The following is a 13,905-nucleotide window of genomic DNA, read 5'->3' as shown; positions in this document are numbered from 1 at the left end:
GCCAAGTTGTGAAATTTACTTAAAAAATTAACTATTATTTAATTTATGTTAGAGTTTAAATTTATTTATTTATTATTTAACTGATAAAATCCTTAATCTTAAAATAGCGATTTACAAAAAAGTAGTTTATTTTTTTATTGGCTATAATTCGGCGGCGATTTTTTACAGATAGCTAGTGAATCAGACCCACGTGTCGACAATGTGTTGTTTACTTTGTCGTAGAAGTTTGAACTGAAAGATGGAGTACCCTGCTGGAATGGAAGATTGTTGGGATTCTGATGATGATGAAATCGTATATAATTTTAATAATGATCCGATAATAGATTATGATTCTGGAAACGAATTTAAAGAAGATGCTCCTGAATTTGGAATTAAATTTGAGGAGGGTGAAATACCAATGCGTGTAGAATTAAACGTGAAGAAGAATAGACCCGTATTATATAACTTTGATGATGATTACGTTCCATTGGATGATTTAAGAATTGCTTCTAAAATAGGACACATCGATTGTGTAAAATATTTTATAGAACGAGGCGTTCCAGTCGATCATGTACTGAAAGGAGGGTGGACTGCTTTGATGTATGCTTGTAATTCTGGAGAAAATGTTGTCGTTCATTATCTTCTCCAGAATAATGCTGATCCGAATTTTCATAAGGATTTATTTACTCCGTTGATGGCTGTGTGCGCTTCTGCTGTTGAAAATGAAGAGAAATTGTTTCAGTGTGCTATACAATTATTAGAAAAAGGGGCCAAAGTTAATGTCAAAGATAAACACAAAATGTCACCGTTGCATTTTGCGAGTCGTGGAAATCATTATCAAATTATGCAAAAACTGATTGAATATGGAACAGATATTAATGAGGTAGATTATAAAGGCTGGACTGCTTTGATGTGGGCAAGTTTTTCTGGGTATGAAAACATAGTGAAATTATTATTAGATAATAAAGCAAATACTGTTCTAGTTGCAGATAATGGTGAAACTGCAAGTGATCTAGCACGATCTCGAAATAACCAACTAGTGTTACAACTTTTAGGAGAAGACATATCCACAATTAAAACAGAACCACAAAGAATTGTTAAGTATGAAGACTTGGAGACATTTCTAAGTAATTTAAATTTTTCTGATGTTATTCCACTCTTTAATGATAGGAATTTAACATTTAAAGATTTACTCATAATGAGAGAAAAAGATTTAGAAGATATTGGTGTAAAGAAAGTAGGAGTTAGGAAAAGAATTTTAAAAGGGATTAATACTGTACATAGAGTAGAATGGCAGACATCCAGTCTACCACAATTAGCAAAACAAAATGCTATTACCTGTTTTGATTTTTTTACAGTATTGACAAATGCACAAAAACATATTTCATACATTGAAGCAACTGTTACTTATCTTAGAAAAACAGTTCAAAATTATCCAAAAATATTGAAAATACAAAACAATCAGACAAGTCGTCATCATCTAATTAATGAAACTGAATGTTGTTTGAAAAATTTGCAACTTCTTTCCACGGAATTAAAAACTTTTAGCAAACATTTAGATAAGATAAAAGATAATGTTGAATATCACACTTCAGATCTGATTGAAATCATTCCACACAGATGCAAGTCCTGGCAATTTGCTTCTAAAATTTTAGCTATTGCAATAATTTCAACTATAGGTATTTGGTGGAAGTTTCCACTGTTCATCAAGTTTTTTCAAAATATTAAAATTAAACAGTGATTTAAAAAAGAATAAAACTCAAGACTCAGGAAAACTTGTACTTTAATGTAGTATCATACTAAATTACTTAAGTTTTGTAATTGTTTAGTTATTGTATTAATATTTGATACAGTATTTTTGTACTACAGTAAGTTTATTATTGTTATTAAGATAATTTTCCTATTTCAGTATTACTTATATTGTAAATATTTTGAGAATTCTTTTTTAAATAAATTTTTGTCATGTTTCATAGAAAAAAATTCTTAAATAATGAGACAAATTTCACCAACAAACCATTTATTTCTCTGTACACAATAACATGAAAATATAATTTTGAATATGAAATTAAAACAAAAAATATAGAAACTACGGTTGAAGACAATCTCCACCTTGTTCCAAACACCTACTAGCAGCAAGCAATTCTTCAAAGGTGGCATCACATGAAGGATATCTTCTTTTACAAGTACTGTTTGATCTAGCTCTCCTCCCAATCATTGCTGCTTGTTTGTAACGTTTCCAAGAGACATTAGGATCATAAGATTCTAGAGAACTGTAAAATATACCATAATAATTAATTTCGAGAATATATTTTAATATAGAAAATGAATACTTACAGCAATAATTCTGTTATTTCTCTTCCAAAATGACCAAATGCTGGATTCCCTGTAGCCATTTCACAAACCATTTTAGCCAAGCAAGTATCATCATCATTTCTTTTCAAATTAGCAAAGAATTCTTCGAGATTGACATCAGCAGCATCAAGATCTATGTCGTATTCTTCGTCTTCGAGTGTTCTTTTAGATCGTTTATGAGTTAAAGCGTATAATCCGTACTTACGATTCTTCGTTATTTTCCTCTGAGTTAAATTCAACAAATACTCAATTTCGACAGGTAAATTGTCAGAATCGCTTTTCTTCCCACCTCTTTCCTTAGAAAGTTTAATCAATTTATCCGCATCCACTTTTAACACTTTGAGGCTTTTCATATCGTGTTTCTTGAGCGGTTTTTTCAGATACAATAATCCTGATGATCCTCCAGTTTTATCTGAAACTGCTTCGTGGATGCATAGAGTCAGAAATATGTATACCATCCAACCTATCAACATTTTTAACTAGAAAAAAAAGGAGAATAGAATCTTATTACTTTTACATGACAAAATTACTTTTCTATATACTAAAATGCAAAATATAGTACTCCATTACCTTTCTAGAGAATGACCAAGTCTGACAACCTCACTGGTTAGTAACTTTCCGATTAATATATCCAAACAGGTTTGAGAAATGAGCACAGAGGTGACAAATCAGCACACCTGTCCAACAGATCTGGTTTTGACAAATGGTTAATTATGGAATCGATATGTTTAGTATCGCATTTCTTAATTATCGATTTAAAAACCTTAAAAAACCTACAAATTCTCAAAAAGTATGTAGAATTATCCATTGCAAATTCCCTAAAATTCAGTTTTATGACTTGGCCATGAACTTAGTAAAGCAGGAAGTGTATTATTCCTGTTCTTATTTTATATATATATATATATTTTTTTTTTTTTTTTGTCTTTTAAACTTAAAATGGTGTTGAATGAATAAAGATTCATGATAAAAAAGGAGGCAAATTAGAACAAACTTCCTCTTAGATAAGAGAAAGTACGTTATAATTATAGTCGGCCTGTTTTGTAGTTATTAAGAAGAGTTTAGACGGAAAAGTTGAGTTGATAGATATGAACTAGATCTATGTGAGGGGAAAAAAAACCCAAACAATTCGCCAAAGTGTGATAATATAAACCATCTGTTTAGTGAAGATTTTTAAATAATAATGAAACAATTCTAGAATGTAAAAAGCACGGAAAGATATTTAGAATGTAGCTCAAAAATATACTGCTTTATTTAAATTTCAAAATTGTATTTTCAAAAACAATTTATAAAGTATTGAATTATACGAGCGCTAAGGTGACTTTTCTTTTTCGCTAGACTTATTATACCATCAATATAAAGGAGGACAACTTTAGAAAAACTTTTTATTTCTTTGAGTATGTATTTCGGACAATTATGTCCCTTTTCAACTCTTCTGTTACAACTATATAGGGAAAATTACATACAGGTTAGCATAATGTATTCAAGTTAGCATAAATTTATTGTAATGTTACAAAATTGTAAAAGATCATTAGGAAACTTACATGGATTATGAGATATGCAGGAGTTGTGACATTAGATAAAATATGGATGACGATTATTGATTAACAGGTATAAGCTAAAATAATGATTAAATTGGAAATGATTTACAAAGGGAAAACAAACAACATAGATGTAAAAAGTTTTGAACTTACTGCAAACATGACGGTATGGTACAGAATGTTAATCAATAATCGCCATCTATATTTTATCTAATGTCACAACTCCTGCATTTCTCATAATCCATGTAAGTTTTTTAATGATCTTTTACAATTTTGTCCTCCTTTATATTGATGGTATATTAAGTCTAGCGAAAAAGAAAAGCCACCTTAGCGCTAGTATAATTCAACACAAGACTAGACAAGAAGCGTGTCGCATAATCTAAAAAGTAAATGGTGTTCTGTTACAAATTTTAAATCATTCAAAACAATTTAAGGTATAGATGATATTGCAACCATCTAAAAGTAATATCTTACACGAAACTTCAAAATTTCAAATTTCAAAATTGTATTTTCAAAAACTCGATATCGTAGGAAACAATGGAAATTCGTAAAAATGTAATGTAAAATACAGAATTTACTTAATTAAATATTTTGATAGTCCAATAACAAATTAAAATTTTAAAAACAAAAATACAGGTTAATAATTTTATTGTTTTATTTAAAAGTGAGAATCAAACTGAAAAGGAACAAAAGATGTATATAAATATATACTGTAATTAGGTGAATGAACTTGTAAAATAAATTAGGAAATAGAAGACAAAGAAATGATAAATTATTAATAAGGATTAAATGGATATTTATTAAACAATGCTTTGATTCGTAGATGATAATCTTAATTTTGAAGTAGTACTGTTACAGTTCTAAAAGTAGTAGAAAATAAGCTAATAATGTATATGGATAAGGAAGGCATCAATCTTACATGAAACGTTTTTCTTTCTCTCGAGTTTAACCCTCTTCTTAGACTTCTTACTAGTCATGTTGGTTTAACTGTCACTATCTCAGGTAATTAAGTTTTATTATATAAATCATTGTACGCGTATCCTAATTTTTTCAATGCATTCTGTAAATTTGTAAACATGTAATCAATTTACTGATAAATATGTAATAATAAGACTGAAGAGGGGCATTAAGCCCGAAATGCATATTCGTCCACACCAATAAAACAACCTTTTTCCTCTGAAAGTGTTCCTATATGATATGTTCTCAACAGCAACATTGTGCTAAGAAAATATATATTGAGCTTGTTTACGTCAGATAATCTATTAAAAATACACTTAGAAAAGTCTACGGTTTTTATTATCTTATTGAACAAACGAATACAAATGGATCCTAGACCATCAGCGACCGGATATGTCGACTTCCCGTCCCACACCACCCGGCCGTCCCATTGAGTGCCCACAGGGCGGAAAGAGTTATGAAAAAGGCCATTATGGCTTGTTAAAGAGTTAATTAAGAGGCTTGTTAAAGAGCTCTTTAATAAGCCCATTATGGGCTTATTAAAGAGCTATAATGGGCGAAAAAAATTAACTAGACACAAGCCTACCGCTCTGGGAACCCGAGATCGAACATTCTATGTGAATTATTTCATAAAGTTTTTCGTAAGGCCCTTTTAAATCACAGGCTAGAGAGTTAAAAATTTAAAAAATGACGTTTTTCCTGTATATAAGGAGGCTATAAAATAAATGTAGATTTTATTCATTCAATAGTAACTTGTAAAATTTATATATATATATAGTATACACAATTATATATAGCCTATTTTAAATGATTTATTTTCAGAAATTAAAACAATTAAAAGACACGGAAGAATTTTTGTTCATTTTACCATTAATAAAAAAATTTCATATTAAGATCTAATTTAGTTTGAATTATATATATATATATATATATAAATTAAATAACGTTAGGTGGCGCGAAATCGCTTCGTGTTTTCGGTGTTGTAGAAACCATGTGATATTTCGTTTTATTTATTTATTAATCGAAAATCCATTTTTATTGAATATATTTGAATTTACGAAATGAAATTAGATTTTTAATATTTAAACAAACGCTTAGAAATAAAATGCGGTTTATACCTAAATTAACGAGAAATCATTATTGGATATATTTTAATTACAGTAGAAATAAGTGTCATTTCCGAAACTTTCACAGTTTTGCTTCTTTATTTCCGCCTTTTATTCCCATTTACAATCGTTCTTTGGAGTTCGCAAATCGTCTTGCTGTCGTTGATCATTATGGACAATATAATTATGGTGAGATATTTAAACATAGTAAAGCCTTAACTGAAAAGTTGTTAAATGTTCTTACTAATCAAAACGAGGTTCAGAAAAGAATATCATTTTTGTGTCAAAATGATGTTTCCTATATAATTGCACAATGGGCTTGCTGGATGTCTGGACATGTAGCTGTGCCATTAAGTAATGTTGATCCAACGCCACGGCTACAGTATTATATTGAAAATTCAGAGACTTCAGTAATTGTAACGACAGAAGAATTTGTAGAAAAATTAAATCCAATTTCTGAAGATTTATCTTTGCCAATGTTATTGATGACACACCCACGAAAATCAGGTGATCAGTTTGAAGAAATTCCAGAATTGAAAAACAATCTGAATTATGTTAAAAAAGAATATAAAAAAATAATGGATAAAAATGCAATGATTTTGTACACTAGTGGAACTACTGGATCACCAAAAGGTGTTGTGCTCACTCATAAAAATCTACATTGTTCTATGAATACTTTGATAGATGCATGGGAATGGAAAAAAACAGATGTGATATTGCATACTTTACCTCTTCATCATACACATGGTATTGTGAATGCTTTGATGTGCCCTTTATATGTTGGAGCGTGCTGCGTTATGCTACCTAAATTTAATAAGACAGAGGTGATTAGATCTAATTTTTTATATTGTTATTTTTTAAAGTTTATTAATACTGTACATAATTTTTCCTTCTTAGGTTTGGGATTATTTGCTTAATACATTAAATAAAATACCTAGGATTAATATATTCATGGCTGTGCCAACAATTTATGCAAAATTAATTGAAGAGTTTGATGAGCAGTTTCCCAAAAATAAATATTTTTCCCATAGTAGAGAGTATATAAAAGCTGTTTGTAAAAAGGATATAAGGTAAAACAGTAATATATTTATTGAATTAAAATATAAAGTGATAACTATGAAAATACAATACAGTATAGCTCTGATTAACTGAGGTCCTGTATTATCTGAGGCAAATATGTAAGTGAATACATTACTTTTCTTAACCAAAGGACTGCTGAAAAAAAATTTAAAATAATAATGTATTACAAAATTTGTTTCTGTTAGCTTTTATCATTTTCAATGTGAGACAACCGTTCATATTAAAATGTATTATATGATACATATTATATTATGAAATAATAACACAATTTTTATTTTTAAAATTATTATATGTGTATTAGCTACATAATAAATAATGTAAAAAATATATTGTTTTTATGATTAAAGTCAATAAGATATAAAAACAGCTTATAAAAGAATTACATGGTATTAACTTATTTATAATATTTAATCCAAATTGATTAGTCAAGCTTTGTTATTTGAGGCAACATTGGTCCACATTACTTCAGATAATCAGTGTTCTACTGTATTTAGTATTCAAATTTTAAATACACCTTCAAAAATAATTTTTGTTTAAGAAATTAGAATAAATTTTTTATATAAAATTTGAAAATTAATGTTTTATTACAATAAATAAGCACAAATACTTATTATTCACAATGAATAGTACTGTAATACTTATTTATTGTAACAAAAAATAAAATTCTGTAAATGATGGAAGGATATTACTACATAAACAAAAACTAAAAATCTTTAAAAATATCAAATTTCTCTCAGTGTATAAAATTAAGAAAAACACACAAGTGTTATCTGTTAATGATATCACAAAAACTGGAAAATATATAGAAATTGACAAATAGTGATGTGTAAATATTTAGACTGAAAGATCAAGCAATGGTTAAGCAAAGATTTATCAAAATATAATTTTATAATAATGTTTTCTTATAGATTATAGATTAATTAAGTTTGAAAATATGTATTGAAACATCAATTAATCTATAGTTAATCTATAAATTTCATATTCTGCTCTACAAGTTAAAATTCTTTTTGGATCTTCCATTTATTTTTAGAAGAATAAAAAATTATAAATTNATATATATATAAATTAAATAACGTTAGGTGGCGCGAAATCGCTTCGTGTTTTCGGTGTTGTAGAAACCATGTGATATTTCGTTTTATTTATTTATTAATCGAAAATCCATTTTTATTGAATATATTTGAATTTACGAAATGAAATTAGATTTTTAATATTTAAACAAACGCTTAGAAATAAAATGCGGTTTATACCTAAATTAACGAGAAATCATTATTGGATATATTTTAATTACAGTAGAAATAAGTGTCATTTCCGAAACTTTCACAGTTTTGCTTCTTTATTTCCGCCTTTTATTCCCATTTACAATCGTTCTTTGGAGTTCGCAAATCGTCTTGCTGTCGTTGATCATTATGGACAATATAATTATGGTGAGATATTTAAACATAGTAAAGCCTTAACTGAAAAGTTGTTAAATGTTCTTACTAATCAAAACGAGGTTCAGAAAAGAATATCATTTTTGTGTCAAAATGATGTTTCCTATATAATTGCACAATGGGCTTGCTGGATGTCTGGACATGTAGCTGTGCCATTAAGTAATGTTGATCCAACGCCACGGCTACAGTATTATATTGAAAATTCAGAGACTTCAGTAATTGTAACGACAGAAGAATTTGTAGAAAAATTAAATCCAATTTCTGAAGATTTATCTTTGCCAATGTTATTGATGACACACCCACGAAAATCAGGTGATCAGTTTGAAGAAATTCCAGAATTGAAAAACAATCTGAATTATGTTAAAAAAGAATATAAAAAAATAATGGATAAAAATGCAATGATTTTGTACACTAGTGGAACTACTGGATCACCAAAAGGTGTTGTGCTCACTCATAAAAATCTACATTGTTCTATGAATACTTTGATAGATGCATGGGAATGGAAAAAAACAGATGTGATATTGCATACTTTACCTCTTCATCATACACATGGTATTGTGAATGCTTTGATGTGCCCTTTATATGTTGGAGCGTGCTGCGTTATGCTACCTAAATTTAATAAGACAGAGGTGATTAGATCTAATTTTTTATATTGTTATTTTTTAAAGTTTATTAATACTGTACATAATTTTTCCTTCTTAGGTTTGGGATTATTTGCTTAATACATTAAATAAAATACCTAGGATTAATATATTCATGGCTGTGCCAACAATTTATGCAAAATTAATTGAAGAGTTTGATGAGCAGTTTCCCAAAAATAAATATTTTTCCCATAGTAGAGAGTATATAAAAGCTGTTTGTAAAAAGGATATAAGGTAAAACAGTAATATATTTATTGAATTAAAGTATAAAGTGATAACTATGAAAATACAATACAGTATAGCTCTGATTAACTGAGGTCCTGTATTATCTGAGGCAAATATGTAAGTGAATACATTACTTTTCTTAACCAAAGGACTGCTGAAAGAAAATTTAAAATAATAATGTATTACAAAATTTGTTTCTGTTAGCTTTTATCATTTTCAATGTGAGACAACCGTTCATATTAAAATGTATTATATGATACATATTATATTATGAAATAATAACACAATTTTTATTTTTAAAATTATTATATGTGTATTAGCTACATAATAAATAATGTAAAAAATATATTGTTTTTATGATTAAAGTCAATAAGATATAAAAACAGCTTATAAAAGAATTACATGGTATTAACTTATTTATAATATTTAATCCAAATTGATTAGTCAAGCTTTGTTATTTGAGGCAACATTGGTCCACATTACTTCAGATAATCAGTGTTCTACTGTATTTAGTATTCAAATTTTAAATACACCTTCAAAAATAATTTTTGTTTAAGAAATTAGAATAAATTTTTTATATAAAATTTGAAAATTAATGTTTTATTACAATAAATAAGCACAAATACTTATTATTCACAATGAATAGTACTGTAATACTTATTTATTGTAACAAAAGATAAAATTCTGTAAATGATGGAAGGATATTACTACATAAACAAAAACTAAAAATCTTTAAAAATATCAAATTTCTCTCAGTGTATAAAATTAAGAAAAACACACAAGTGTTATCTGTTAATGATATCACAAAAACTGGAAAATATATAGAAATTGACAAATAGTGATGTGTAAATATTTAGACTGAAAGATCAAACAATGGTTAAGCAAAGATTTATCAAAATATAATTTTATAATAATGTTTTCTTATAGATTATAGATTAATTAAGTAAACATCAATTAATCTATAGTTAATCTATAAATTTCATATTCTGCTCTACAAGTTAAAATTCTTTTTGGATCTTCCATTTATTTTTAGAAGAATAAAAAATTATAAATTCAAACATATTTAAGCAATCTTCATTCTGAGACATTTTTAATATAGTAATTTCAAATCTAAAACTATTAAAACTGCAAAATCCAAATACCAGAAGAAAAAAGGTGGATAGAGCTAATGTTTTCACTCATGTCGAATGGGCATCATCAGGCTAAATGACCCTGTAACTGTTGAATCAATGGGGGATTGCCATGCATGTGTGAAGAGAGGAATCTGTTGCAAAAATTAATGACTGTATTTTTGTGGATGGTCTTATAAATTTCAACTTGCTCTAAATTTCTGAGATGTTTTCAGGTGGAGCTATGTAAGAGGTGTGCATGGTCAAAATGCATATCTATATTGGTTGGGATTGCAGGCAAAAATAGCTAATGGAATGTTGGCTGATCCTTTGAAGATGAAATTCTGATGCTCTTTGGAGCAGGTGTTTTACAGCATTGATTCATTCTCCCTAGTGTAGGTGGTTATTTTACGAATTGTAAACTCACTATCCTCTCTCCCTCCCTCTTTCTTACGTCACCTCTCCTCTTCATACATGTATGTCAATTTACTGTTGTTTCAACAGCTGCTGGGTCATTTAGCCTGATTGATACCCATTCAACATGGGCAAAAATGTTAGCTCTATCCCTCTTTTTTCTGCTGGTATTTGGTTTTTTGTGGTTTTTATCAAGTTTACTCAGTTGTGACTGGTTTGTGTTTTATAACTATAAAGAACTAAATAGACATATAAATTTAAAAATTTTATGTGTTAGTTTCTTTTCATTTTAAATAGTCATAATCTTAAGTTCTTTTTTTTGTTAAAAAATTTAAGTTAATAGCTAATAAAATAATTTAAATTTTATGACATTATTTATTTTGCTTTTGAAAGATTAGAATGTTCTTTATGTTTTATTGGAGTTTAAAGAATTTTTAATACTCTGATACTTGTATATATTGGATCTATAGGAAGATCACTCAAACAATGCCTTCATGAACATAAAACTGATATTGAAAAGAAGAAAAACACTACCGCCTTAGCTATGTATGCCAGTGAAAACAGCATTACACCCAAATTACAACAAGCATCTATGATCTGGCAAACTCGTCATATAAATCAACTTAGGAATCTGAAGGCATTAGAAATTTTTAAAGCAGAATGCCAGGGCCTTTCAATCAATTTTAAGGACAAAAAACAACTCTCGGGTGTGGCAGGCTATGTATGACCCGGTGTTATGACAGTCGATACAGGCACACATTGTTAGGGATTTAAAATTTTAAAAGGGAATTCGAAAATAGAAGCATTTGAAATTAGAATGCATCAGAAACTGAATAAATCACTAATCACACCAGAAAAAGGTTTTTTCTGGAACTCCACCCAAAGAAGGTCCTAGGATGGACCAAAAATGTTTGTGGTATGTTGCAAATTAACTGCAAAGCATTATTAAGGTTAGTGAGGTGTATTTATAATCAACACTTTGTTTATTGGATGGATTTTAACATGAAAATTGTAACTTTGGAATTGTAGAGTTTTATAGTTTCTACAAAAAAAGACATACAATTCTTTAATTGCTGTTATTATCTTGTGTTCCAATTTGTTTAACCATAGCAAGGAAAGTTAATCTCAAACAGTAAATCTAACCTAAAATTTATCTTCATCATTTGAATGTTTTGTTCATACTAGGAGACTATTTAGCAAATTGTTAGGACACTTTTGAATAGTGTTCAATAGTACCATAGTTGAATAACATACATACATACATGAAAGACATCAGCTATACACAAGGTGTTTAGCTGGCGGAAAAGAGGGGGAGGAATGAGAGAGACGAGATGACAGTAGAGAAAGGTAGGATTCTTCTGAACAGCATGCATATGTATGGCTACTGTACCCTCTACGTTTGATGTTGGCTTGAAGTTTTTCAGCTGCAAGGCCGTAGTCCTCAGAAGGGTCTAAAAGAAAACCTGAGTGTAGCGAACACCAATAATTGAGTGCTGCCACAAATAACTAAGTGCCTACAAAGAAAGAATAACAAAAAATATTGTTTATATTTTTTGGATTTTGATTTTAAAATTATCGAATACTCGAAAATTTAATTTAATTTTTGTAAATAGTCTAAACTTCAATTATGAAAAAAGTATATCCTGAGTCATCACGAAAATTTAAAATTATAGTTTTTTGACCGATTGCCATGCTTTCCCTCTGTTATCTATCAGAGAGCCAGGAAAGTAAAAATAGGAGTCCATGACTTTGTTTTTGATATACAAAGTTATTACAGTAACAATGTCCAGTCTCTCTGATGTGATGAAAATAAAAACAGTGTTATGTGCACCTAATGGAAAATAGGTATGGACAGATGATTCAAGAACAAAGCAACTGGTGTGATTGCTTTGTTCTTGAATTGTCTGTTCATACCTGGCCAGTGCAAAGATCATATCTGAAATGGCCTGCAGGTATGAGGATGGCCTTTTTTGTGCCTAAGGATCAGTATACTTAGGCACAAAAGAAGCTATCAGGATCAGTGTCTGTGCCTAACAGGTGCATGGATTTGCTTCTTTCCTTCTGGCTCCTCCTCAATTCTATCACAATACAACAAAGTCGCATGATGTCCTAGTAATAAATTAATTAAAATTATAATTATTAAATTTATTACAAGATGGTGCCTAATGCATTCCTCTAGTGTCAAATTGTTTAGTAATTTATTAGTATTATAGTTGTTATACAACCCAATGGCATATGGCAGTGGTTGGCTTTAGTAATATAATGTATCAGGTTTTCATAGAGTTGTTTGTCCTAGTGTATTAATAGATAAGTCATCAATACATAATACTAAGTAATCTGTTATAAAACATACTTTATTTGTTTGGCATAGAAAACAGACTATTAAACCAACCATTAAACATTTGTTGATTTATAATTTTATGCTTTTTCTACTTGAACTATACAAAACTGACAATAGAAAATCTCCAAGATCTGCAAAAATAACAACATAGGACTTTGATTTTGTAGACATTTTGATTTCTTAGTCATTTTGACTTGTTGGGATTTTGAACTAAACCCATTTTTTTGTGGGGAAGGATATCATCTATATCTATACTAATATATAAAGAGATAATGTTTGTATGTATGTAAGTTTCGTTGCAGCAGGTAATCTCCGAAACTACTCATCCGATTTCAAAAATTCTTTCACCAATATTTAAAATGGAACCTCAGGGTGGACATAGGCTGTATATTATTCCGTTAAACATTCATATAAATTAAAATATATAATCTAGGTTAAGGCTTTTATGTCCAACAGATGGCGCTACGAGTACGACGCCCTAAGTTTGCTTTTCTGCGAGGCATTACGCTTTTCTGTGAAAATCAACTAAAGTGGATCATCTTCTATTTATTTATATAAATGAAAATGTAATGTTCGTTTGTTCCTATCGATTCCTTTTAAATTTTGACACAACGCTGCATTCGAATGCGCACGTGTTTTTATATCATATACGTGTCGAAATTTCCCGCACTGGGGGGAGATGGACAGGATTAAGGCTTACAGTAAAGAACTCTGCTTCTATTTATACTATTTA

The 13,905-nt window shown here is 28.9% G+C and overlaps 4 protein-coding genes across 5 annotated transcripts in view; 3 read left to right on the top strand and 1 right to left on the bottom strand.

Annotated features, from left to right (window-relative positions):
- Positions 1-194: 194 nt before the first annotated feature.
- Positions 195-1,986, top strand: LOC111626445 (ankyrin repeat, SAM and basic leucine zipper domain-containing protein 1-like). The gene has a single exon (XM_023369814.1). It carries the CDS (start codon positions 239-241, stop codon positions 1,718-1,720), a length of 1,482 nt encoding a protein of 493 aa, XP_023225582.1. The 5' UTR covers positions 195-238; the 3' UTR covers positions 1,721-1,986.
- Positions 1,987-1,988: 2 nt separating this feature from the next.
- On the bottom strand, positions 1,989-3,160 carry LOC111626447. Of its 2 annotated transcripts, XM_023369816.1 has the most exons (3): positions 2,902-3,160; positions 2,314-2,810; positions 1,989-2,249 (listed from the first exon to the last, which is right to left on the bottom strand). In XM_023369816.1, exons 2-3 carry the CDS (start codon positions 2,802-2,804, stop codon positions 2,066-2,068), a joined length of 675 nt encoding a protein of 224 aa, XP_023225584.1. In that variant the 5' UTR covers positions 2,805-2,810; positions 2,902-3,160; the 3' UTR covers positions 1,989-2,065. The 2 variants fall into 2 exon arrangements, with proteins under 2 accessions (XP_023225584.1, XP_023225586.1); XM_023369818.1 differs by having other exon boundaries at positions 2,314-3,160.
- Positions 3,161-5,788: 2,628 nt separating this feature from the next.
- On the top strand, positions 5,789-7,214 carry LOC111626442 (acyl-CoA synthetase family member 3, mitochondrial-like). The gene is made up of 2 exons (XM_023369812.1): positions 5,789-6,756; positions 6,830-7,214. The coding sequence occupies exons 1-2, from the start codon at positions 5,932-5,934 to the stop codon at positions 7,004-7,006; spliced, it is 1,002 nt and encodes a 333-aa protein (XP_023225580.1). The 5' UTR covers positions 5,789-5,931; the 3' UTR covers positions 7,007-7,214.
- An 889-nt stretch (positions 7,215-8,103) lies between these two features.
- Positions 8,104-13,905, top strand: part of LOC111626458 (acyl-CoA synthetase family member 3, mitochondrial-like) — a 24,938-nt gene continuing 19,136 nt past the window's right edge. The window contains exons 1-2 of the mRNA XM_023369834.1: positions 8,104-9,071; positions 9,145-9,317. Of these exons, the coding sequence (XP_023225602.1) occupies positions 8,247-9,071; positions 9,145-9,317 (998 nt within the window). The 5' untranslated portion in view covers positions 8,104-8,246. The remainder of the gene's footprint in view (positions 9,072-9,144; positions 9,318-13,905) is intronic.

Source organism: Centruroides sculpturatus, unplaced genomic scaffold (assembly GCF_000671375.1).
Source record: "Centruroides sculpturatus isolate CEXI.00-Female unplaced genomic scaffold, Cexi_2.0 scaffold313, whole genome shotgun sequence".
Classification (NCBI taxonomy): Eukaryota; Metazoa; Arthropoda; class Arachnida; order Scorpiones; family Buthidae; genus Centruroides; species Centruroides sculpturatus.
This window is presented reverse-complemented; position numbering and strand designations above follow the sequence as displayed.

Excerpts from the sequence above, each read along its gene's own strand:
- LOC111626442 (XM_023369812.1), top strand. The coding sequence starts at position 5,932 with ATGCGGTTTATACCTAAATTAACGAGAAATCATTATTGGATATATTTT. Across the intron at positions 6,757-6,829 it reads CTAAATTTAATAAGACAGAG|GTTTGGGATTATTTGCTTAA; the intron begins GTGATTAGATCT and ends TTTCCTTCTTAG.
- LOC111626447 (XM_023369818.1), bottom strand. The coding sequence starts at position 2,804 with ATGTTGATAGGTTGGATGGTATACATATTTCTGACTCTATGCATCCAC. Across the intron at positions 2,250-2,313 it reads GAAATAACAGAATTATTGCT|TTCTCTAGAATCTTATGATC; the intron begins GTAAGTATTCAT and ends TATATTTTACAG.
- LOC111626445 (XM_023369814.1), top strand. The coding sequence starts at position 239 with ATGGAGTACCCTGCTGGAATGGAAGATTGTTGGGATTCTGATGATGAT.